Source organism: Leucopleurus acutus (genome assembly GCF_964270905.1).
Source record: "Leucopleurus acutus genome assembly, chromosome: 1".
Lineage (NCBI taxonomy): Eukaryota > Metazoa > Chordata > Mammalia > Artiodactyla > Delphinidae > Leucopleurus > Leucopleurus acutus.
This window is the reverse complement of record NC_139142.1, coordinates 5,240,598-5,267,628: the sequence shown is the minus strand read 5'-3', so window position 1 is coordinate 5,267,628 and position 27,031 is coordinate 5,240,598. Positions and strand designations below refer to the sequence as shown.

The 27,031-nt window shown below is 46.6% G+C and overlaps 1 protein-coding gene across 2 annotated transcripts in view; it reads right to left on the bottom strand.

Annotated features, from left to right (window-relative positions):
- SETD3 (SET domain containing 3, actin N3(tau)-histidine methyltransferase) overlaps window positions 1-27,031 on the bottom strand; it is a 69,644-nt gene that overhangs the window by 23,430 nt on the left and 19,183 nt on the right. For both annotated transcript variants that reach the window (XM_082849347.1, XM_082849346.1), the window contains exons 5-6: window positions 26,725-26,797; window positions 26,163-26,419 (exon numbers count right to left, since the gene is read on the bottom strand). In XM_082849347.1, the coding sequence (XP_082705473.1) occupies window positions 26,163-26,419; window positions 26,725-26,797 (330 nt within the window). The remainder of the gene's footprint in view (window positions 1-26,162; window positions 26,420-26,724; window positions 26,798-27,031) is intronic.

Here is a 27,031-nt window from a genome sequence, read left to right as displayed (position 1 = left end):
CGGGCCACCAGGCTCACCTTAGCTGCTGGCCAGGACTCCTTCTCAGAGGGACCGAGAGAGGCAAAGACACAAAGAAACTGAGATGGAGACAACAAGAAATAGAAGAAATTCCTGTCATCTGGTCTGAGTTTTCTCTTAGTAAACTGGGAACGCGTGAGCCTGGGGGCAGCTCAGGGCTGCAGAGACTCTGAAACAACACCTGGGGGATGAGACAGTCAGCGAGGTGTGATAAGGCATCTCTCTGGCCAGGCTACGGTCTGACCTGGCTCAGAGTTAACTGTCACCTGGACACTCCTGCTGATGCTCTGGGGCCCGGGAACAGAGGCTGAGACAGGATGGTGCGGAGGCTGCAGGTCTGCTATGAAGGGCAGCACAGCCACCTGCTTCATAACAGACACGAGAGAAGAAAGTTTAGATTTAGTCTCAAGCTTCTCAGGCTGGGGAAGGCGGTACAGAGAGAACCTCTTTCTAAACACTTAATGAATCTGCTGCAAAAAGAAAAAAACCTGTTTTCCCATCTGCACTTCCAGACACATATAATAAAGTGACATTTTCCAACATAGGTTTTTCTAGATCATTAGCTTTGTCAATTAAGACTCTCCTCGGCAAAATGGCCATTGTTTTTCTAGTCATCTTCTAATTTCTAAAAAAAAAAAAAAAAAAAAAAAAAAGTTGTAAAACCTGGAAGCAATCTTATATATCCCTGAAAAAAACATGATGTGGAAAAGTTTCCCCCAATTTTCATAACTACAATTTGATATTACTTTCCAGATCAGAAAGATTTACCTCCCTTCCACTGATTCACTCTGCCAACCCTAAGATGGTTTGATATCCCTCTTCCTTCAAACCTTCAGATGCCCTCCAGTGACCTCTGCGTTTCCAACACAGAAGTCTGCAAAATACCAGCTGGTGCCTGACCTTACACCATGTTAAACTGCTCTTGAGTTGATCCATTCATTCATTCACTCGTTTACCCACTCCCTTATTCAACAAATATTACAGAGTGCCCGCTCTCGAGTGAAATGCTGTGCCAGGGAATGGGGAACAAGTAAGCAAGATGGCTCAGGCCCCTGCCTTCCTCCCAGAGCTTCCTGTCTGCTGGGCGGCGGGTACTAGACACAGTTATGGTCGGGATGAGAGCGGCTGAGGGGAAGAATGCAGAGCAGGGGGAAGTGATCCAGTCCGGCAGGGGGCGGGTGGCAGGTGGATCCAGGGAGGGAGAAGGGACGGGCACAGGGAGCCCTGGGCTCTCCCGCTGAACCTGTCAAACACAAGGAGCTGATAAACACAGCCGGACTCCAGTTCACTGTTCCTGCTACGGGTCAGGCCCCGTGGGGGACAATGAGTAAGACGGGTTCCCTATGCACAAGAGTAATGACACCATCGCAGGGCATCCAGGTGGGCAAAACATGACTGTGTTTTGGCACCAGAACACATGCCGTGTGCTGGAATCACAGAGAAGGGGCTGCAGACGTTGTTGGCAACAGAGCGATCAGGCAGTGACTCAGGGAGGAGGGGGCACGTGAGTCAGGTCTCCAGGTGGGAAGGGAGAAAGTGCCCCAGACCGTACCAGGAACATCGGTGCAGGAGGAGGAGGGGCTGAGGTGTGCTGGGTGGAAAAGCTCGTGTAGGGAAGCAGCAGGGAAAGGCTGGTGGGCACGCGAGGGCCCTGCAGAGGGCGCGGTGCACAGGGCAGCAGCTCTGGAGGGGCCCTACTGGTCAGCTGCCTCACGTGTAAATGGAAGACAGGGCCCACCCCCGAGGTCTGCTGGCACCTGAGAGGCATCAGTAAGTTAGTAGCCCTCCAGAGGAAGGGACTTAAATTCAGTAGACATTGGTAAATTAATGGAAATGATGAAGAAGGTCTTCTTTAGGGAAAGTAACGTACCAAAGGATGGATCAAAACAGAGAGCAGAGGAAATGGAGAGTGTGGGGAGGGGGCTGGTGAACCTGATAAAAACATTGGGTCTAAGGTGGCAAGGCCTCGGCCAACCACCAGTGAGAACTGAGTCCCCAAGGAGCAGAATCCTGCCACCAGTCAGGAGATGGAGTGCAGACGCTGGTCCTCCTCCAGTCGAGCCCTCAGATGAGAGCACACACTGACTGCAGCCTGAGAAACACCCTGGAACACAGGACCCGGTGAGGCTATGCCTGGATTCCTGGGTTCCCAATACCACCCGTGCGAGAGTAAGGGTGCACTGTTTTAAGTCTCTAAAAAACAGACAACTATGGGCCTGGGAGTACTTCTCAAGAAAGTCCACACGAGCACATACATACCTTATCGGTCAGGATGGGCTAGGAGCTGCTGTAGTAACAAGTGTCTTCAGTAAATGTTAGCACCTTTCTGCCTTTTAGGAAAGGGGAAATGAACATATTTACTGGAAAAAAAGGAAGAAAATGCACAGGCTGGGGAGTAAGTGACAGGACAAAGACACGGGGGCATTATGTTACCAAGAACACAGGTGAAGGGTTGGCCTGGACAAGGAGAGGAAGGTGAAGACAAAAGAGGATGGTGACGGTAAGGGGAAATTCCGAGAAGGACAGAGAAAAGGCATGGAAACTAAAGGTGGACAAAACACCTCAATTCTCTTCCTATTGGAGGCAGGAGCTTGTGCTTAGAATGAGGGGCATTTGGTCTGCTTTACGATCATTAGTGTGGTGATACAGTCTCTTGTCCCCTTGGCCCCACTTGTGCTCAGCATTCACTCAGTCACCTGAAAACTAATACTTTATTTCAATCCCAAATTTACAGCTTTTGGAGACATCCGAGTTCTTTGAAACATATGCTTTGTACTCTGAACAAAGACACTGGCTAGTTAAGATGTGATAAACAGTTGCTTCTACACTGGCAATCTCAAAGAGGATCAAATCCAATATAGAAACCCATCTGAGTCTCTTTAATCTCCAAAGTTACTTATGAAAATCAGGCAATGTGAAGGCCTCCATGAGGCCCAGCTCACACGCTTATGGACTTATTTTGGTCTCTTCAATTCCATACACCTGCTTTTGATCTGTAAATCAGATGAAAACTGTGATACATAAAGGGAATTGTAAGACATTCTGGACAGGCTCCAACAGCAAGCTCTTTGCTCTTCCCAAGTCCTACAGTCCAGGACACTGCTGTCTGGGTGCACTGCATCCAGGCCTCAGTCCAGACCTACGGACACCAAGAGTGGAGCTCAGGAAGCGCCATTTTTAACAAGTTTGCAGGTGACTTATCCTCACTTGAGTTGAATCTAGGAACTGGGTATATTGCCAGCTGCCACCAAGGAGGAGGAAGTGAAGATCTTTGCTATCTGATTAAACCCCTCCCCATGCCTTGCAGGTACATATGCACATGCAGGTACATATGCACACACAGATGAATGGTGGCAAAATGCAGTCTGGGAGAAGCTAAATTTCACACTAGCGTTTCTGGCCCCATCTTTGTCCAGATCTGCCCTGTTGAGGTTCCGGGTCATTGAAACTCTGCCAAACAGAATATATAAAACTTTAATTCTCCTCCTTAAGCTATTGTATTTTCTAATATTTTCTACTGTACATATGTATGGTTTCTAATTTTAAAATAATTTCACTTAAAAGAAAAAAGTCAAAAAGGCCGCTGAGAGCAAGGCCAAGGACTCAGCCGTATTACTTTTTCCTCTAAAGTAATCTAAAGGTCTCCAACTCCATCCATATTACTTAGATTCTCAGGATCTCTAACACAGTTTTGGACTTGACCTGCAAATAACTGATAATTAAAATTTATTCAACATATATTTATCATGTGCCAAACGTCAGGCTAGGAGCTGGGGAAACAAAACTGAAGAAAGTCTGTTCTCAGCCCTTTAGGGGCTCAAAATGGCCCCATTAAACAGAAATTAGTGAAATTATGCAGGTGACTCATTAATGAACAATTAAACTTCTCAATCTGCTGAGTAGTGAAGATGCAGGTAAATGTGGCGCTGCTGGCTCACGTATCACTTTCCTCCCCACGACAGAACCTCCATGCCCGTCACCCCTGCCTAACTTCCTAGTGCCGAGGGCCACAGTCTCTATGTCAGGAACTCATCAGCCCGCTTCCAGAGGACTGGTCACTGTGTGCAGAAAAGGGTCTGACTGAGGCAGGTGCTGAATGGCATTATCATCCAAATCAACTCTACAGTAACAATAAAATAACAATTAACATTTATTGAGTACCTACTATGTGCCATGCACATAAAATATCCTAGGCATTTTACAGTATTAACCAAGTTAAACCTCGCAGGAACCCTGTGAGATAGGTACCACCATCACCCCCATTTTACAGATAAAGAAACTATGCCCCAGAAGAAACGTGCCCCAGGTCACCTAGCTAGGAAGTGGAGGAGTTTCCAAATCCATTCATCTAACTTCAAGTGCTGCCTCTATGTAAATATAACACATATAATGGTAAGAAATTTTTTAAAAAGATTATTGGGTGGGCCCACAAAGTGGGCACCCCACGTTTCTGTGAAGATCTGTACTGCACAAAATGCTCTTATACTTCTCATTCAATCCTCCAGGACCAACATGAGGCAGTGACTGGCGCCTCCAATGTCAGATGTGGAAACTGAGGCTAGGTGACCTGCCATCTCTAGGTTATTTGGAGGCAGGGCTGTGACTCAAACCCAGCTGTTGATTCCAAATTAGCACCTTTCTGGCATACACCATTCACACAAATGCAGAAAAAGGGGAACTAGTGTGGCCTTAAAATAGCAACATGTGTTTTTACGGATTTTAAAGCAAGATCTAAGCATCTAACCCTAGAACCACTGATTGCCTTGTCAGGGTCAGTTTCAACAGCAGAACAATTACCATCCCACAACGTATGCTGAACAAGGTGATATTTTCCCCATCTGACCACTCAACAGCCATAAATTCTTATATAAAATTAGATTTTAATATAAGAATACTATGAATGTACCGGACATGACCATTAAACACAGGGACAATTTCTCATAACAACGCTTCTGTCCTTGCCACCCTCTTGAAGAACAGCTGTCCACGTGGTTTAAGGGCACCACTTCTGAAGGTATTCTCTCCTCCTACCGATCCTAAAACATCACAACCTATTTTACTAGGATTTGAATATTTAAGTGGTCAGTTTTGTGGAAGACCTGACAAGTAGGCATACAACTGAACTACAATGGAAAAACTACCAAATTCCCTTCTCTCTGGCAAATGTCTAATCATGACGCTTATATGTAAAGAACCAGATTACAGTCTAATTAAAACAGCACACTTCAGAGTCAATTTATTTTATGAATTGCATCTTCCGTGTGGGCATTTTCATTATGGTTGTAACCTGAAAGTTAAAAAAACACAAGAACAAATACTCTAAATCAAGTCCTTAATAAGCACGTTGGAAGGGAAAAAAATCTTCAGTTTCTGCACACGCCAGGCCATTTACTTCATGCTTCAAACATTGCCTTTAGACCAGCAAACACTGAAACTGTAGCTCTAGATGTTAAAATGCTCCACAGAAAGCTCCTGATAATTAATGCACTGAGTTTTGTTTTAAATAAAAGGCTAGGGGCACAGATGTGGAAGAATCAAGATTTTTCTCAATTTCTTCTCATCCCATACACATGAGTTAAAGAGAGACGGCTCATAGACTTAAATGTGAAAGGTGAAGCAGTAGAACTTCCAGAAGCAAACGTACAAGAACATCTTCACAACCCTGTGCCAGACCAAGCCCTCCCCACCTCAGCACGCCTGACACTTCGGGGCCAGATGATTCTTTGTTGTGGGGAATGTCCTGGGCGTTGCAGGCTTGGCGGCGTCCCTGGCCCAGCTGTGAGAGCCAAAAATGTCTCTATCCTCCAAGGCGCAGACCGCTCTTGGTTGAGAGCCCCTTGGTTAGGCAGAGAATTCGTTAAAAGGACACAAAAACACACCATCTTTAAAAAATAAGACTGATAGATCAGACTTGATCAAAATTAAGAACTTCTGTTCATCAAATGACACATTAAGAAAGCACTAGGCAAGTCACAGTCTGGGAGGAGAGAGTCAAAACATGTCTTATAAAGGGCACGTAATCAGAAGAAAATGCCAAATCACAAACAGGCGACGGGGCGGGGCGGGGGGGGGGAAGCTACGGCTTAACGTTTACAGAGTTTCTGTTTAAGGTGATGAAAAAGTTTTGATAGAGGTGATGGTTGCACAACACGATGAATGTAATTAACGCCACTGAATTGTACGCTTAAAAATGGTCAAAATGGCAAATTTTATGTTACATATATCTTGCCTCAATTTAAAAACTTAATAACATAATATACTACTCTCCCCAAAAATACACACTGGACTTCAAAGATTTACTGCAAAAAAAGTGAAATATATCATAAATCACTTTATACTGACTATATTTTTAAAGGATAATCTTTCAGCTCTATTGGGTTAAATAAAGTATATTATTATAATTTTGTTTTAAATGAGTAAAAGATTCCAACAGGCACTTCCCTGAAGGAGATACCCAAGTAATTAATAAGCAGGTGAAAACACACTCAGCACCATTAGTCGCTGGGGAATGGAAGTCGGGACTACACGCATGCCCACAGGACGGCCCTGCAGCCCAGGCTGGGAGGAAGCTGAGCAACCAGAATGTTCGAGCGCTTCTCCCGCCACCAAATGGGTTTAGTCGCTCAGAAAATGGTTCATCGATATCTACTGAGGTTGGGTGGTCACATATATGACCACCCAATACCCCAGCAAGTCTTCTTCCAAGAACACCCAGGAGAAAGGAATGCATGGGTCCACAAGAAGACACATACAGGATTACTTACAGCAGCTTCCTTTACAACAGCCAAAAAGTGGGAACCACCAAAATGTCCGTCCATAAGAGAATGGATACATGTGGTTATTCAAACACCGGAAAGCTATGCAGCCACAATAAGGGAGTAAACTACCGCTGCACCCAGCAACCTGGATGGATCTCACAGACATTACACTGAGCAAAAAGGCAGGCAGATGCAAGCGAGTGCGCGCTGCACGACCCTAATGACAGGAGGCTCGTGAGCAGGCAAGACTCACCCATGGCGACAGAATCGGGACAGTGGCCACCTCTGGAAAAGGGTGGGTGGGCACAGCCTGGGAAAGGAGACTGGGGAGCTTCCTGGGATGGTAAAAATGTTCCACATCTTGACTTTGATTTAGCTACTTAGTATAAAGACTAATCTATACTTAATGCATGTGTGCTCTAGTGTATAAACTAAACCTCCATTTAAAAAGTCAACAGAACATTTCCCAAACTGTTCATCTTTGCCACAGAAGGTACTACTACGGAGAGCTACTAGATGGCCCTGCCTTTTTTTTCTATCATATATTTATTCCATTAATACTGACCATTCTAAATAACTGGCGTTGCAAAGGCTTATTTGTTATATATGATATAATCCATCAATAGATACACACTATGTTTACCTTTTTCCATTACTTGCCATGTGGAGAGACTGAAGATAAATCTTATTAAAAAACCGTTTATAATGTTTGATGTTTGGAAGCAATTTTTGACCTTTACTGCCTTTCAAGTGTAGCTCTGTTTCATTGTGATAAACTCAAATCGCTTGTGTCTTTCCTGCCTCTAAAGTTCTCTTAGCAGCTTCCCCTAGAATTTTGGTAACTGGCCCTGTACCAACCAGCAAGAGCCTTCTATTGCCATAAACTGTTGTTTGCATGCTTTACTGCCATTTAGCTTTCCCCCACTAGACTGAGGGGAGAGCAGGCCTGAGTTTTGCACCCACAGGGCCGTGACAGGGCCGTGACTGTAGCAGCCACACCGTGGTTCTCTGAACTGGGAGGAACCCTGGCTGGCCAGCCAGCTCCCATCACACCTCATCCACGATTTGCCCCTTCAGGACCCCCGAAGGGCAGTGACAGGTGGCTTCTTTTTTAAAAACATGCATTTGTAAAATTCTCTATTACCTAAAAAAACATGCATTTGTAAAATTCTCTATTACCTAAAAACAGCTTCCCTTCATTTCTCACCTGCCCCACCCTCCTGTAGGGGACACAGGGCAGGTTTCCCTTTTTTAATAAGTGAGGCTGAGAGAGCGTGAGTGACTGGTCCACGGTCACAAAATGAGCTACTGTCAGAGAACAGGGCTCCAGGGCTCTGAGGTCCAGTCACCGGTCCTCCTGCTATGCCCACTGCCTTCCCAGTGATTCCTGCTCAGTCGCACCCTTCTAGTGCGGCCAAGAGCTTTGTGAATCAAGACCGGCTTAGCCTACGTAGGGAGTCTCCTGGGTTTTTCACCACCCAGAAATTTGACCAGCATGCCTCCTAGGTCTTTTCACCATCCCGACAAAAGTGCTTGGCAGGACAGGCCCAGGAAGAGAGCCTGACACCACCTGCCATCTCTCCGACCACACTGAGAGTCCCTCCCTGTTCCTCTACTAAGGCACCAGCATGAGTGTCTTGCTGAAATTAAGCACCTCCTTTAAATTAAAAAAGAAAAACAGTAGGTGAAGCTGGCTTGGAAAGATTTTTTCTTAATGCAGGTTCGATCTGGTCCACAGCTATGTTCTTATGTGCTTTTCATTCCTAGAGCAGCCTGTCCAGGAAGCTACTGCTACCCACACACTGGAAAGAAAATCCAGAATTGCGTCCAAAAGTGTTGACACCGTGGGTCGGTCCCCACCTACTCTCGGCCTCACCCAAGAGTTGTATTTCTTGGTAACTGGTTACCAAGCTCTCGCTGCGCGCCAGCACTCACTGGGCTGGGTGCCCGATCCACGCAGGCCAACCCCTGCCTCTGTGGTGCTTCCGCTTTAGCAGGACTCGTGAGTGCACGTCCACCACTTAAAGCATTGTAACTGCTTACGCTGAAATACAAACCAGATTAGTTACTGAGCTGTGGGCACCCCGTAAATGCTTACAGAGTGAGCGACCAGCTCCCTTGGTTACAGGGTGAAGTCAGCATGATACTGGAGATCCGGAAGGTACATTAGACTCAGGTAGGAATCTAAGTTCTTCTGTACCAGTAACTGGGTATGAGTTCAAGTCCTGGAACAGACAGACCAGCAAACAGTCCTCCGTTTTGTCAAACAGGAATCACAGCCAGACCCGGGAGGGTGGTTGTGAGGACTCAGTGTGCTTAATGAGTATCTGGGCACCAAATGAAGTGCTACTGCAGCGCCGGTCCTGCTTTCCCGCCCCCGTGCAGCCTGTCTCTCCACCCTCACTTCCTCTGCCCCGTGCACACCACGCTCCAGCTGCACTGAGTGGCCAGCCTGTGCCCTTTGCCCACTCCCCCCAGTAAAGCCCGGACCTTCCTCGGGGTCAGTTACCTCACCCGCCTCTGAGAAGCCTCTCCTGACTCCCCAGTCTCTCGGCTCTCCCCTCGCCTCTGGGCTAGCGCCCCCTACCCCTCGCTCTTCTCTTACGGGACAAGATTTGGTTTTCTGCTAGACGGAGAGCTCCTTGAGGCCAAACCACGTCTGCAGCCCCAGCACCTACCAGTGCTCTGCACACATCAGTGGTGCTGCGTGACAGAGGCTGACTGCCAGAGAGCAAAGGCCTAGGCGCAGCGGGACTTCTGCGTGATTCTGCGACGTGCGGGGGTGTGTGTGTGTGACACGGACAGAACTGATCCCTGCCAACAGACCTTTCCCGGCTTGGGAATAATACTCCTAAGTCCTCCATACACCCTGGTCCAACACTTCACACCCTCGAGGAAGCTTCATTTCACATCTACATTAGCAGTAACTGAAACACTGCCCTTGTCACTACACCGCCCACGTTCAGGTGACGAAGTTCCAGCATTGACACCCAGCAGCTGTATCTAGGAGGTCCCTCTCGTTAGCGTAATGACCTGTTAACAGGAAGCTGCTGTCCTTCTGCTTCTAGAAACCACAGCCACTAGACTGATGAGAAGACCACACAAGAGCAAGGACCTCCACGCTGATGGTAGCAGTTCTGATGTAAACGCCACCAAATAAAATCTGGCTTATTAATTTTAAATGATTTCACAGCATTTAAGGAAAAAACATGAGGCTGACACATAGATTTCAGAACTCATTAGAGACAGTCTTGAAATCACTAATATATTTAAATTGAACGCTGCTCGTCTGACAGCTTTTCGTTCAGACGTGCTATTGTGCGTGTGTCACTACGGTTAAGGTTGGGTGAGCGCTTCCATTAAAACCTTCACCTTCACGAGCTTATAATTTCACAATAAAGATTTGCTCCAGGCTTGACTTTTGCATACAAAAGATTTCTGCTTGAAATATCTATTCCAAAGTACAAAATAAACCTGTCTGGACTGAAAACTCAGATACAAAGATTACTTTCGGTGCCTTGCATTCAAACAAGTTAGAATAAGCTAGAAATTTAGGATCAAAAGTTTCCTTTCTAAACCATAAAGGTTAGAAATAGAGAAAGGCTGGTAAAGTCAGCTTAGGAATAAGGGGGGAATAGTAAACTTAAAACCAGTTTATTCCAGAAACCTCAAGGTCATCCTAAACTAACTCTCTCCCAAACTCCTCTCATCCAGTTTGTCAGCAGATGCGGTCAATCCAACCTTCAGATACTTCTCAAATTCCTCAGGCTACCTGGTCTTCTGGCCTCCCTGCCACGAGGTTATCTTTAAGCGAGCAAACAAACCCAGGCCAACCTGATCACTCTGCTGCCCAGGGCTCCCTACGACATGCAGGGCAGAAACCCCAAAGCCTGCTGAAGGCCCTCGTGCCCTCCCACCCTCCCTCCTTCCTGCACCCTCCATCCCAGCTCCTGGGAATGGGCTTTTCTGTTTCATCCTCCTGCCTTTCACATCCAGTACTGGAACTTTCCTTTCTGACATCACAGAAGTGTGCTCAAATCCAGCTTCTGGTTAATTACATTAACAGAATGCTACGTTTTAAAACCACATTTTATTCCCTGACAGCTCGGCTGTGAGACAGGGTGGGAGGTAATTGTGGCAACTGAGGCTCAGAGAGTTTGAGCCACTTGAGCAGGTGGCATAAAATACAACTACTGAGGCCACAGCCATTTCACCCCATAATGGCCTGAGCTACAGGAATCCCAGGGAGATGCAGGGACCCAACTTCTGGGAGTTGGTCCCTGCTGCAAACCCCGAAATGACCTCCCTCAAATCCAGCAGCTGCGGCCTTTGCTTGGCCTCGGCTGTCTCCCCTCCTCGGAATGTGTCCTGCCGCCCCCCAACTCCACACCTTTGCTGACAGTAGTTCCCTCCCTCTACCAGACAATTTTGCCTTTCGAGCCCCAACTCAGGTACCACCTGACTGCCCCCCAGGAGCTCAGACGGCAGTCACTGCCTCAGTTTCCCATTTCTGCTCTTCAACGTCTCTTGCCAGTTGTTTTCCTCCCATCTCTACTATAAATTTCTACAAGGCAAGGACTCAGATTACTTCTCTATCTCCTTATAGCACCTACCACTGGCCTGGAGGAGAAGCCAGCATTCAGCAAAACACCATTATTATTAGAAGGTATTTTAAATAGGTAGTTATTTGACTTAAAATTTTTAATGAATACTATTATAATTTTTTCCTGAGGCTGAATGTAAATAAAAATAAACACAGTATCCATGATATGTTTTCAATCACTAATATTTAGAACTCACTTTTCCTTGTACGCCAAAAGAATAAAATTGATTTGTGAAATGAAAAAATTACCCAAATTGTAACACATGACAAAGCTCAAGGACTAAAGAACACAGGTGGGCCTAAAAGTAACAGCTCCCCCAAAATATAATTCAAGCTTAAACTGTCAATAACTGTAGGGCATTTTGCTACAGTCATATGTGAGCCGGAGATACCCAGTGATTTCCAGGAGGAAACAGCTGGGGAGAGGGTCAGAAGGAATGCATACGGCCTCGGATGGCCACACGACAACACGCCGAGGAGGAGCCGTTCCCTGGAGCAACGTAAGGAGCAGCCATCAGGCCCAGCACAGCCAGAAGCCCTGGCTAGAGCGGAGTCAGCGGAGGGAGCATGCAGTGGAGGGCAACAGGAAGCCCTGGCTAGAGCGGAGTCAGCGGAGGGAGCATGGCAGTGGAGGGCATCTGGTGGGAAGTGAAGAAAAGTGGCCCAGAGCACATCTGCAGAAGGCTCTGAACCTGAGCATAAGAGCCTGGTCGTGAACACCGGGTAAGAATGAAAGCACAACAGAAGCCGACAGTGTTGTGAAGTACATTTCACGTCACCTAATCTTTTGGAAAATATAGACGGTATTTTATTTTTTACAGAGAAAAACACAGTAGCCCAAGAGAGTATAAACCAGTTTTATGGACAGCTACTAGATTAAGTCTGCTAAAAGCAGAGGATGTGATAAATCCTCCCCTCACTGTAAGTTTCACATCTGGGAAGACAGAGGAAGAAAGGCCAGGGCCATCGAGCTTTGGGCAGAGTGATGGCATGCTCTGTTAGACTTGCGGCAGTCCTCATTTACATGGCTCCTCTGATGTCCCAACAGGTTTAGGGACATCAGAGGACCTTTGTACAAATTGGAAGAAGTTGCCTGCCTGTTAGGATGCAGCTTTGAGGGGACACAGCTTAGGGAGCCGAGGACAGGTTGGACTTTGGCCATCCACCTCCCACGAGGCCCTGGCCATGCGAGACTCACTTGGAGAGCCGGCAGGCAACCGGCTCCCCACTGAACAAGCTCTGCCCGGGCTCTGTGTGCCAGGCACTGTGCCGGCAACAGTGCCACGGTGGCGCCTGGAGAGCAGGGTCACTCCAGAGGAGAACACGGATAATAAGTCAATACACAAATTTTAAAAAAGCATGCTAACTGTGATGGTGAATTTTATCTGTCAACTTGGCTGGGCCACATGCCCAAATATTTGGTGAAACTTTATTCCGGATGTGTCTGTGAAGCTGTTCTTGGATGAGCTTAACATTTAAATTGGTGGACTCTGGGTAAAGCAGATTGCCCTCCCTAACTGCTCTCCTTCTCATCTAGTCAGCTGAAGGCCTGAACAGAACAAAAGCCTGACCTCCCCCAAGCTAGCGGGAAGTCTGCAGCAGAAGGCCTTCGGACTTGAACTAAAACATCAGCTCTTCCCTGGGTCTCCAGCCTGCCGGCCTGGCCTGTAAATTTTGGATTTGCCAGCCTCCATAATCATGTGAGCCAATTCCTTAAAATAAATCTCCTTCTATACACATAAACACATCCTGTTGGTTCTGTTTCTCAGAAGAGTCCTGACTAACACACTAACATAGTGGATAAGGCAGATCTACTTCAGGGTAAGGGAAAGCCTCACTCAAACTGCAACATTTTAGCTGAAACCAGAAGACTGAGAAGGAGGCAGCCATGCCCAGAACTGGGGGAAGGCGCTGCAGAAAGGGAGCAGATGGGGCCAGAGAGGCTGGGCGAGACCAGCGAACTGATCACAGCCACAGGGAGCGGGCTGCAGTGATGGGGAGGAAGGGGTACCCAAGGAGTCATCTGAAGTGGGAGGAGAGGCCATCTCAGCAGCCCTGCCCTTTGAGTTTTTCCAAGTGTGATGGTAAACCAGCAGCATGATATAATTTATGTTACGAAAAGATCTCTCTAGTTCTGCACACAGACCCAGACAGGAGGGTTAAGAGTGGAGAGACCCTCTGGAAGGCAGGACAGTGGCCTGGACTGGGTGTCCATCATCACTGGAAGGAAAATGAATTCCAAAGTAAGAGAAACGACAGTAAGAAAGCCACTGGCCATTTTAAACAAGTCAGAATTGCTCCAGACCAAAAATAAAGCAAACAAACAAAATTAAATGACTTGAATATTGAAAAAACTTGTACATGTGACCATAGTCATTGCTGGTGACCACGAAAAATTAGAAAGCTATCTGAACACAGAAAACAGGCAAACATCCCCATAGAACAGAAGAGAATTAAGCTAGGGAACACAGAAGACAAGTCTGCTCCTGACCCCCTGCAGGTTCCAGAAGAGCCACAAAACAGATGATTGAGTGACAGGTGGCCTGAGTTCTGGGACTCTCAGGGGGGCAGGGAGGATTGCAGCCTGCAGAGAGCACAGGCTCTAGGGTCTGAGCCAAACCTGAGACCACCCGTGAGGCCCGGCAGGTCTGCTCTTCAGCAGGAAGGAGGAATCGCACCTCTCACTGGATGCTGACAGGAGGAAATGAACTAAGGCACAGTGTCTGACCAGTTTTATTAAATGCTACTTGCTGCTGTTTCAGCTACTGGCTGGTGGCTTTATTCACCAACAAACTGCGACTGAGCCCTTGCTAGGTGTTAGGCACCTTCCAGCTGAGGATAAAACACAGTCCCTGCCCCCAGTGTGCTGACATTCTGGTTGGGAAGACAGACAAATGAATGAAGAAATACACATATGCTGTCAAGTACTAATGTGCTTTGAGAAAAAATAGGCCAAAGGCGAGGTCAAAGAGCTGCGGGGGCCTGTCTCTGAGATCACCTTCTCCAACCACCACTGCTCCCATTTAAAAATGACAAAAACCAAAAGAAGTCCTCCTCAACTTCTCAGCTGGAAGGACTCTTCCTTCTCTTTCAATCTATGCCCTCAAATATCACTTTTTACTGAATTAATTTTACAGGCCCAGCAAGCAAGCTTCTGACTAACTTGGTAAACTGTCAATTCCAAGCAGGTGCACCTTGCAGAGAGGTGTCTGCTGAACGAATGCCTCAGCCGGGGGGGGGGGGGGGGGGGGGGGGGGGGAGGGGGTAGACGGGGAGGGAAGGAGTCGTGGCAGAAGGCGAAATCTACTCTTTTGCTCTCGAGTCAGGAAACGACTCAGATGAACGTTCCAGGGAGGCATGCTTTGCCTCTGTACAAGGGCTGGTCCTCTAAGCAGTCCTCACACTGGGAAGGGCTGCCTTGTCAGATCGGGCCCTGAGCAGGGACCGTGTTCTAGCAGAGGCCAGAGGACGGCCCAGGAGAGGGTATGGCTGACCCACTGAGTCTGCAGGGCTGGCATCTGTATGCTGAGCCCCACAGAGATGCCTCTTCTCCACTCCCACACAGCCTGGCTGGCGGGCACCCATATCTCCTTTCTACAGATAAGGGAACTCACAGACTCCAACTTAACCTGACCAGATTTACCTAGCGGGTGACAAGCTCAGACCCGGACGGACTATTCTTTCTTCTACAGGACACCGACTCCTCCGAAAACTGGCAAGCTGGGTGCAGAATGGATGGCTAGGCAGAGTCGGAAGAAGCTGCTGTTAAAAAGACTATTTAAAAATTATTATATTGCATGGGCAATTTTTTGGATAATCTGCCCAGCAGAAACACGCTGCTAAAATGAGTTTCCGTAAAGGTAAAAGATGTGATCCACCTGATCTAACCCCCCAGGGCTAGAATGAAGCACTAAATACTCAAATCGGAGCACCTCTGCAAATGCAGGAAGCAGAGCCCGATGAATACCAACAGCAAAGCCCCACCTACGCTCGGGCTCTCAATTCCAAGGAAGTCAGGCGGAGTGGACTGCGGCTGTGTCTAATCCACAGCACCTTATGGAATCAGGGCAACAGAACACAGGCGCCTATGTTCCCTGCCTGTGAACGCTCACTAACCTACCGATTCTGTTAAAGCGATCATCCTCACCATCTCACTCCATGCAGGTCTACACACTCCCTCAAGCTCGCCGGAGGGTGAGCTTGATCCACTCTTCCGCTTGGTACTCAAATGCAGAGGGGGTGGACAGTCCCAGCTGTGCCTCCACATCCAGCTGCCGAGAGGTCCCGGCCCAACCCGAGTAAAAAGGATGTATTAATAATATAATCCCTGATGTTATGGAGGTTCCTCTACTGCCTCTAATTCCTTTTCATGCTTCTACTGTAAATGCTTTTCTCCCTGAGAGAAGGCGAGAAGGATACGCAGAGTGGCCATGGGAAGGTTGCAGCCTAAGCCAGAATTTCTTAGGTCATAAGCAATTATGAAAGCAGTACAGCTGTGCAGGGAAGGGACGGAATCTGCATGTCAACGTCAACCAGCATGAGTGGCTGCCAATGTGTCTGCTCACTCAGGAGAGTGTTCTCGTAAGGGCGCTTGTCAGAGGTCTCAAAAAACAGAAGCAGGCTCTCGTCTTATCACACACACTCAAAACAAAACAAAAATAAAACCAGAATTCCTATCCCAGAGAACAGGGAATGTAATCACCAGATACAGACCTTAGGGGGCTGGGAAAAAAAGCAGGTTTCAAGAAAAAACAATTTTGAAGCTTTTGTTTTTAAACTTGTATTTTCAAAAAAGTTCTACTGATCAGACTTGTGGGAAAGACCCAGGACTGGTAAAGCGGGGGCTAGAAGGGGAGAGAAGGAATTGTAGAGAAGATGGGTCTGTGGAGACGAGGGAAGTGGGAAAAACAGCCTCTAGGATCGGGAGGATCTGGCCTTCAATCCTGACTCGCCACTCAGCCCATTTCCTCACCTGTAAAACGGGGTGATGCCCCAAAGACTCAGGCCCTGGGACTGGAGGTTTCCGCTGAATCTAATTTGGTTAATTCTGTCTCAGATTCTCATGGGAAGGCAGTAGTTCCTGGAATAAAAGGCAAGAAAGCTCTCACAGTGCTGGACACATAGGCGGCATTGCCATGAATGATTACCCTTGTAATGGCTTTGTTGGACTTCCGTTCCCAACTCTGATCAGCAAAGTTGGAAGCGTTTCTCAAGGGGCCCAGGTGACAAGCCGAGCAAGGGCAGGAAGGCTGTCATTCACAGGAGGACTGCCAGACAGAAGAGCCAGCGGGCCAGCCAAGGGCAGGAGACAGGAGTGCCCTAGCAACCACGGCAGCCCGGAGATCTGGGAACCTTACCTGGAAAACTTCTACAGGAGGACACAGAGCGTGGGGCTGCCCAGCCTCCCCGCTTGTACAGACACCACAAAACGGTGACCTTCCTTAATAACTGCCAAGAAGGAATATGCGCCACCAACTGGACGCAGGTATGGCTTCCCCCATTTAGAACCAAGAATACAGAGAAAGAGCATTTCGTTTCTTGAGTCCCTCAAAGGCTGCTGAAACAAAAACTGGAAAAAACAAAGAACACTAGATTCCCAGCAGGTGAAGTCTATATCTATTTGAATTTCTATAACATTATACAAAACAAGCAAACTGTTAAAACCACAAATTAGATGTTTTTAAATGTCATATCTGCAGCCTGTATTTATAAAAATGGTGAAAATTAGACACACGTTCAGAATGAATAATCTACAAAGTCAGAAACCTTAAATAAGGACATGATAAGGACAACACTCATACACATTTAACACAAGTTAGTAATGCACAAGGTCAGCTATCAGGAAAAAGCAAGGACACAGGTCAGTGCATCTCAGCAAGACAGCCAGAGGCTCTACAAAGATCACCAAGTCGCTGGAAACTCTCCAGAGAACATGCAAGCCTGGAGTGATTTTCCTAAGTTCCAGTGTTTCCACTTTTTTATAACATTAAAAGTCAAGTTGGTAAGGATAAAAAAAAGAAAGAGAGAGAGAGAGCTTCATCAGCTTCATCCCAGCGTGGGGGAAAGCCAGCAGCCTACGGCGTCCTCCGCGTGTGCCCTCTCCCACCTCTGCACAGAGTGAGACTGAGGCTGGACGGGGGCCCCTCCAGGAGCTGGAAGGAACCCCAGCAGGTGTCCTGTGCAGGCCCAGGGGATAAGGCCCAGGCTCTTATCTGCAAGATAAGAGCCCAAAAGAGACTTTGAACAAGACTGCCCTGCCCTTAAAACCAGACCACTTCTGGGCTTCCCTAGTGGCGCAGTGGTTAGGAATCTGCCTATAAATTCAGGGGACACGGGTTCGAACCCTGGTCCAGGAAGATCCCAAGTGCCGCAGAGCAACTAAGCCTGTGTGCCACAACTACTGAGCCTGCACTCTAGAGCCCATGAGCCACAACTACTGAGCCCGTGAGCCACAACTACTGGAGCCTGCGCGCTGAGAGCCCATGCTCCACACAAGAGGAGCCGCCGCAGTGAGAAGGCCGCGCACCGCAACGAAGAGTAGCCCCCGCTCGCCGCAACTAGAGAAAGCCCGCGCACAGCAATGAAGACCCGACGCAGCCAAAATTAAAATAAATAAAAACAAATAAATTTATTTAAAAAAAAAAAAAAACACTAGACCACTTCTTTGCCCCAAAAGTAAGACCAGAAAGAGCCGTAGAGAAAGACTGTGACCTGTCGACCCCAGTCTGGGAGGGCTCGGGTCCGGCCGGCCTGCTCTGACCTGGGCCTGGGAACCCCACATCTCCCACTGCTCCTCTGCAAAGGGAGGATGGACACTGCCTCCCTCACAGGGTGACTGGCAGGACTAAAGTCCTGAGGAGAGAGCCCAGGGAGGGTCACACCGATGGGGCAGCTCCGTCCCCACGAAGCATCTTCTGTTAGTGACCTCAGGTCCATACAACAAGCTCAGGAGCCACTCCCACCTCCCGGTCCGGCCAGAGCTCCAGGGCACCCGGCACAGAACACGACTCACAGGATGGGAAGAGGCCCCTCGGACTTCGGGCACAGCTTGGAATCAGAGGGCTTCATTCTCTCCCCATCACATCCTGCACCTCCAACCAGTGCCCTCACCACAGAACCCACGTTTACTTCGATACCCCCAGCCACTGAAGCACCTTCTCTCATCCTCACCCTCACCTCTGACTCACCTCCTCGGTGTCCCATACCCCCCACCCTGCGTCAGGAGTCGTGACATTGTCAGGAATTTGGCTGAGAACAAGAGCGTTACGTACGGAACACACGTGCCTCCGGAAGGGAACTTATGTGGGAACGAGGGCAGGAGCAGGGTATCCAGGAGGTGGTGCCACGGCCAGGCTTTCAACTTTGTACTATGTTTACAACTTTTTCCTAAGTCGAAAAAATTATTTCAAGATAAAAAGTTCAAAAACACCTCTTTGTACCCCCAGGGACATTAGTCCCGGTCCCCAGGTGTGGTGCCTCACGCTTGAGATCCTCAATAAACAGTGGTTGAATGAACAATCAGGAGGATACAGTGGGCTAAATACAAAAAGAAAGGGGAGTGAATCCAAGGTCAGGAGGAGAAGGTGGGTTGGTTTATCTGGAAGGAAGACCCTTACCCAGGTTTCTAGGCGGAGGGGAAGGGCCAACGGAGGGAGAAGCCAGCTACGGAGAGCCCTCCAAGCTCCCCATGGCCTCAGGGATGACGTGGAGTAAACTTGCACATAAACCGGGGGTGCCCGCCACCACCTCAGCCACCAGCGGAAGTCAAGTTCCATGAACGCAAGTGCACATCCTCCGTTGCGGGGCTCTCGGGTACGTGCACCCACACGTGTCTAGGACAGCATTTGACGCCCACGTACATCGCCTGCATGTGTCAAGGCGCTGGATCTTTAAAGTATGCTGAGGCCCAGGGGCTTTACTCAAATCTAATGTTATTCCTGTAGGCCTCATGCATGATCAGATCTTCTCTATGAGCTTCAGGAAAACAGAGGTAAATCTATCTCCAGCAAAAATTCACGTCTGTGCTCTTCTCCTGTGGCTCCATCAGGGACAAGGAGAACAGCGAGAAATGGGACAGCAACTGACGTTCAGCCACAACTGCCACGGGATGCCGAGAGCCAGAAGTGGCACCTTCCTTGGCCTCTGGGCAGGCCCTGTTCGCAGCAAGCTGTGAGTCTGGCTGCGCGGGTCTCCTGCCACCACGGGCCTGGCCAGGTGGGAGAAGCTGCCTGTCCGGCCAACTTAACACAGCCTCCCCCCGTCCTGCAGCATTAGGCAGGAAAGGCGGAAGCCTTGAAATAAAATTCACAGCACTTAACACACACAGGCATTTCTCCATCAGCCCTTCCCCTGTACCTCTCAGATTCGATCAGCGCAAAAAGAGGAGATCCAAGTAAGGTGGGATAAATCACTTAAACGATGAGATCAATGGGAAAATAGTAATTTTATAGATATGCCTCTATGCTGTTCAACCCCGTACACTTGAATTTACTTAAAAGAGCATCACATTCAAGCTCAACAGCACAGGAAAATGTGCTCATCCCAAGAGAGCTCTTAACCTTGGGACAGCTGGCGCTCCACATCGCAGTGCCCAGCCCACTACATGGGATTGTCAACTAGACCAACAGCTCATTCACAGGATCTGCTCATTTCTTTTCCATTGACACGGGTGAGAAATATTTGGACTATCATTCATCTACGTTAAGATATGATTTTCTTCATTTTCTCACAATCACACCACTTCAAAGTTGGGTTTAAGCCAAATCCTACTTTTTTTCCCACTGATTTCTATCACAAAACTAGTCATATATTTCCATGCAACAGTCCCAACTTGGAGCTGAACTTTGGAATGTCCTGGTCTGTCAGGTGTACTTTTATAGGTTAAAGCTCTGCAGCAGTTTTAAGGGCCAAGTTCTGCCTCTACTATTAATCCTCTCTTCTTCCCTCGCGTCCCCCTTCACAAACTGACAGGAAGAAATTCTACCACCACTCAGGTTCTCAATCCCCACGAGCCTTTTCCAGCGTTTGGCTGAGCCACAATTTCTAAATTCAGCTTCCTGAGCTTGGGTGCTGACATTTCTCAACCATAAAACCGCAGCAGAATGTTTCACCAGCAGGTGTGAGATCTTAACTGCAGGTATGCACAAAAAATTCCCTGAGTTTGAGGCTTCTGGTTACATACTATCATCTGTTAGATACCTAAAGGACACATTGTATACTGCACATCTCAAGAAGAATACAATGCAGGTACAATGTAAAAACCTTAAAGAACCGTGAAGCCCAAGCGCTACTGCACAGAAGAGGACGAGCAGAGTCCTGGAAAGACTTTTAAACCAACTCTGTGAAGCAAACTAAAGACAGAAAGTAACCTGAACTACCAAGCGGCCGCACTCAAAAGCCTTTGACCAAGAAAATATGCTGGGAGGAAATTATTTTCCTAGTTCTTAGGCAACAACAAGCAGAGAGAGAGAGAGAGAGAGAGAGAGAGAGAGAGAGAGAGACAGAGAGAGAGAGAGAGACAGAGAGAGGTTTCTCTAAACATTAAGAATGCAATGCAGAGAAATTTACCTAGAGGCATTTATAATTCCTAGAAGTTAGTATTAGTGCCAGTTTTCTTTTAGAATAAACATCCTAAAGGCTGACGCAAGATGACTATAAACACGTCTCTGTGCTCCTCTCCCAGGGACTTGGGATCGCCACCACACAGGGACCAGCCGTGCTTGCGTCACACTGCTGGTGCCCCCAGGAGACAGTGGCCGGGCCGGGGCTGGCAGACCTTCAGGCCAGTGGCCAGCTCAGGAGAAAAAGAATGAGTTTCGGCTCAGAGCAGAGTTTGGTCTGCATCGCCAGAAAAATGACTTTAAATTGGAAGTCATAACAAAATCCTGCGAATCAGGTTCTGGAATTTGAGCCCCCAAATGGGACGCCAGGGTTTGTGATTATAGCACACATACACATCTCTGGAAAGAGGGTTCCCAAGACCCTGAAAAAGGTTAAGAGCTACAATGCAAAAGAAAAAAAAGAAAAAATCAAACTGAGGGCAGGTCGCTGTACTGAAAATGTTAAACATGAACTGCTGTAATCCTACTCACTCTCCCCTGAGTGATAATGCATTGCTGAAGTGATCTGTCTGCTAAAAGGGAGAAAAAGCCCAACATCCAAGCCTGGAAAAGCATAAGATGTATGGTTTGGTACTGAAGTGAGAAAACATGACACACAAAATAACAGCAGTACCGTGTTAACATTCATGTTTACTCTCAATTGTTACTGAAGACTTCTATAAGCAGTGGGAACATCCTGAAACTAGAAAAACAGCTAGACTCAAAATATGATTTTTAAAAAGATAACTCTTGCTTAAATCCATTTTTCTTTGTCATGAATTCTTATGCAAAAACCTTCTCCTCCACAGCCTAGACCCCCTGGTTGTCTCAGCAGTACGTCTCATTCTGGGCTGCCTTGAGGTCCTATTCCATCAGGCACAGAAATCAAATCATCGATTAAGAAATTTTCTGCCAAAGCTCATTCTGATGTAACTTCAATGTGCAATCATATCTTCTGCTGCCTATTTTTACTAACGTTAAGTGACTGTCACATTTTCTTTTACTGAAAAAGAACCACCCTTAGACTGGCCACATTGTGGGGCTCACGGCATTTACTCCACATAAAGCCACGCTTCTCCCGCTGGAATGTGGGTTCCAGGGATGCACAGCGGCAGGTAGGGTCATGGGAGAAATTGGGCTGTTTTCCTACAGTGCCAGTCTGACCTGATAGTAAGTCATTTCACATGACTGTTAAACCACAGCAAACAAACAACTGCACAAATTTTTAATATTTAAAAACATGAGATAAAAAACCAATGACAGTAACAACAAAAGCATGAGATATCGAAGCAATCTGAGTTTGTGAAGAGTCACTTGGGTCTAGGCCCTAGTCTTGCAGGAATACTCTTCACTATCCGTGGCCAATAGGAGTTTTTAGTAGGAAAGTTAAGAAATACTACCATAAGGTACTGCAGGGACAGGGGAGATGCAACTTAAAACAATTAACACAAAACAACCGAACGGCACGGCCTGAAGGATCAAAACACAAAACAGTAACAGAAATGGAGCATTTCTATGACAAGTACTGCTGTACTGAGGGCCTCACGCAGATCAACTCATTTCGTCCAGTCAGCAACCCTGGGAGACAGGTGCTGTATTATCTCATTTTGCAGAAAAGGAAACAGAAGCACAGAGACCTGGCAAAAACGATGCTGTGGGGATTGGAACCCTGGCAGGCCAGCCCCAGAGCCCACCCTCTCCACTACCATGCCGCCCTGGCTCGGGTGGCTTCAACCGTGACCTCCTTGGTGTTTCCTCATGCCACAGGCACTGCAGCCTGGCACTGTGCTGGGGGCTATGATGAACAGCCCAACTTGGGCTGACAGCAGTTACACTGAAAAATGGGTCTTCTACCTAACAGATCAGGAGACAAACACAGAGGGGTAGGGTAAAGCAACAAATGCCAAATTATATTTAATTTAATAGTAAATACATTTATTAGGATTTCAACTCAGGTTTGTCTGACTACAAAGCGCAGGCTCTTTCTGTGCGGCCTCTCTCTCTTGGGCAGATTATCCCACTGCTGCTTCGACCCTTCCTGAAACCACCCTCAGTCAAAGCTGCCCCGTTCGGGGCGCATGGTCCTTCCCCTCCCATCAGTTAAATGCCCCCTTCCTGACTGAACTCTCACCAGCTTATGTGGAGAAATGATGATAGCCCACCACATAAAGTTCATTTTCAAAACGCAATTTCAAGGATCTCGACTCGACTCCTTGGTCCAAGTCTGTGTTTGTAAAGAGTAATCTGAATTTTACACTTAGAGTTTTTCAATCTTTGTTCCCCTGTACTTACATCCTTAACAAGTCAAACATCTCCAAACCTAGTCTTATATCTGTAAGTTTTTAAAAAGAAGTGATGTTTGTTAAATGACAGCAAGCAGAAAAGCACTTTAAAATATATTCTCCTAGCTACAGCAGGCAGCTAAAGCCGGGGGGATCTGGAACTGGCCCACGAAGACTTTCTGACATATGGAGACAGTGACCAGCAACCAATGCCAGTCAGGCCCCAGGCATCCAATCACTAGAAGGGATTGATGGTGATTTCTGGAATCACATAGGTATTTGAGGTGCTCTGTCCTCTATATATAAATACAAAGCAGGGGGTCTCGGCCTTAGCACTATTGACATTTTGGGCTGGACAATTCCTTGTTTGGGGACTGCCCTGCACATCATGAGAAGTCCAGCAGCAACCCCAGCCTGGAGGCCAGTGGCATTCCCCCCACCCCCAAACCTAACAATCAAAACTGTCTCCAACTGTTACCAAATACTCTCTCAAGGGCAAATACCCTCTCAACCGCCCAGTTGAGATGCACTGATGTAACACAGAAGAAGCTATTATGCGGTCACAGACACACCTTGCTTTCTCTTCGGTTTGATGCTTTTGACAGTCAAGAAAAGTACAGTTTGATTGCATCTTTAAATCATTTTTAAAATTTATGATTCTGCATATATATTTTTTCTTTTTACCTTTTGAACCCCTTCACCCATTTTTAAAATCACGACCATTATTTTCAAATACTCAAGATTGGCTTAATTATGCAAAAAAGCCAACATTTGATTGTCTGATAATTCCACATTTGGATATACCTTGTTTCACATTTATTAATCAAAGTTTTCAATAAAAAGGAAGAATAAATAAATAAAGGAATACTAAAAAGGAATAACGGATAGATTCATTAATGCTTTAAGACTGTGGTTGTTTTTTTAAAAAGGATATTCGGATTCATTATAAGTTATCCAAATTGTTCTTGTTAGTCATGTGAGAATTTTATTACTCTTAGAAAAACTTCTGAATTAAAGTTTATTTTTAGAATGTTCTCTAGTTCCTGAGATGTTCACAATAATACTATTTACTACACAGACTGTGGTATAATTCAGTCACCTAAACATCATCTAAAGGGGTTTATTTCAGAGGGTTATTAAGAGACCTGGCATGAGACGGTTCCATCAAAATGAACAGAGTATTTTAGTGACTCACGGTCATTTAAAATCTCATTGAACCTTGAAGCAAAACTGCACTACTTTGTTAATACTGAAATAAACAGACCGGTGAGTGTAATGAAAATCCAAAGATCACGCCAAGCCAGCTGTCGGGAGACTCGGCATCGTTCCAGAACCCTCGACCTGACCAGAGGCAGCTCCTCTCAGGGTAGGCCGCCAGCCTTCGCCATCTCACAGCCCCGATTTGAGAAACACATTCGTGAAAAGAGCTGGTTTCCAGTTTGTTGCCTAACAATAGGAAATGACAAAGGCTTAGACCTGCTAGGGTCAGCTTCACTTTTATTAGTCATTGAAGAAACACAATTAAGAACTAGGAATAGGGCTTCCCTGGTGGTGCAGTGGTTGAGAGTACACCTGCCGATGCAGGGGACACGGGTTCGTGCCCCGGTCCGGGAAGATCCCACATGCCGCGGAGCGGCTGGGCCCGTGAGCCATGGCCACTGAGCCTGCGCATCCAGAGCCTGTGCTCCACCACGGGAGAGGCCACAACAGTGAGAGGCCCGTGTACCGCAAACAAACAAAAAAACAACTAGGAATAAAAGCACAACCCTTTCAGGTCACGAAGAGCCACGTCACACTTTAGATTGCAGGACTGTAGGTGCAAACTAACCGAATAATCAGAGTTTTGGCCTGGCTCCATCAATATTTTTCAAACCAAGCACACTCAAAATAAATGCTATATACATGTTATATGATAATTCTTAAAGGCTTCCTGAAGTTTAAAGTTTAGAAAAGCAGCGACTTCTACTTGAAGACAAGAGTCATAGTTTTTTATGTATCTGAAGTATTTGATACAGGGGAGGATATAATTTTGAGTGTGACATTCTTGCGCAGTAGGCATGCTGTAAGGTTAAATGATGAACACCCAAACATTATTTCCTGTAGCAATGAAAACAGAGCAGAGACAGACCAGCTAAGGAAAAACCAAATCACGCCTAATCCAGGTTATCCAATTACCCAAAGAAAAGGGAAAGGGAGCAGCTCACTTTCCCACTTGCCACCTATTAGGTACAGCAGCCCAGGAGCCGATTCGTGGGCATATGAGAAAGGGGCGAGTCAAGAGGCAGAGACACTCGCCCTTTCTTAGCTCCCAAGGGAACCCTGACACTGGCCCTCAGCTGTCTGAGTGCTGTTCAGCTGGAAAAGAAAGAGAACGCTGGCTGAACTGCCAAAACACAGCAAGGAGCAATCAGGCGTAATTCAAATGTTCATGACCTTATAGAGATTTCCATATGACACGTCTACTTAGAACTAATCAAAATTAATATAATACACAGTACACTTTGCAAAACATAAAGAAATCAATTGTCAATATTTTACTACTAATATACGTATGAAGAACCCACAAATGGACTTTCATTTCCTTGGAAAATTTAGACATGGGGCATATCTTTTTGTACTAGATAGATTGTAGAGCTTCTAAAAGTCCATGGTTGTCTTTCGTTTTCAGAAAATGTAGTGACTTTCATAACTTAGGAGCAACCGCTGCTTGTTTTAACACTGGGCACTGAGGAAGTCAGATGTATTCCAACCACATTTCATTGACATTTCTGTAAAAACAGAAACAATGCACTCGATGCCTTTTACCTTAAAAAGCAAAATGTTTAGGTGGAACATTTAAGCAATCAATTTCCCTCCTTCCCCACCCTGTAACACATCCTTTAAACAGCTCCCAGCCGCTCACCTGGATGACCTTATAGAAGTAGGCGTACTGCCGTGCTGTGTTCTTATACTGGCTGAAGATGTCATGTATGGCCTGTGTGGACTGAAGGTAGCGAACCTCATCCTCTTCGAAGTAGAGAGGGGTGTCGTATTCGCTGGGGAGGGTCTGAATGTAGGGCTGCCAGAAAGAGTTAGGGTCGGCTCGCTCACACAGCAGATGAAAGGCCAGTGTGATGTTTCCCATGGCTTGAAGAATTCGGTCTTGAGAATACAAGGGCCCTGAATTAACCCAGAAGGTAACAGCATCAGTTCCACACACTGCTTTAAAAAGTGTTTATTCAAAATATATATTAAAGTTATAGGAATATCTTGATAGTCATGTAACATTTAAGGTAAGGTGCCCTCTTCTTTTGACATTCTTCTACTATGTCAGATTACAAGTGTGGAAAACACTTCGTGTGGATTTGGGGAAATATTTCACTAGTTGAGAAAACGACCAAATATAGTCCCTAGCGCCACAAAATGAAATTTTATATATTTTTATCATTTTTGCTCTGCCTTGAACAAACAGAAATTATTCTCACCCAGCACTGAATTTTTAGCAGATTCAACAGTCATTAGTAATTTTCGTGGAACCCATAAAAATAATTCTTCTGCCTAGGAGGAAAAAAATAATAGTAGAATCACCAAGACATGTTACAATTGTCAGTCCAGCTACATCTATGGTCAGAAATCCAATCACAATGAAATACAACTTAAGGTTGCCTATAAGCATTTTATTTCTAATTATCAAATACGCTTTTAAATGTACACATTTATGTCACAGTTAAATGAGTAGAAGCATCGTCTCGAATCCTGTTTCCAAAGAAAAACTATATACACTGGGGAAAA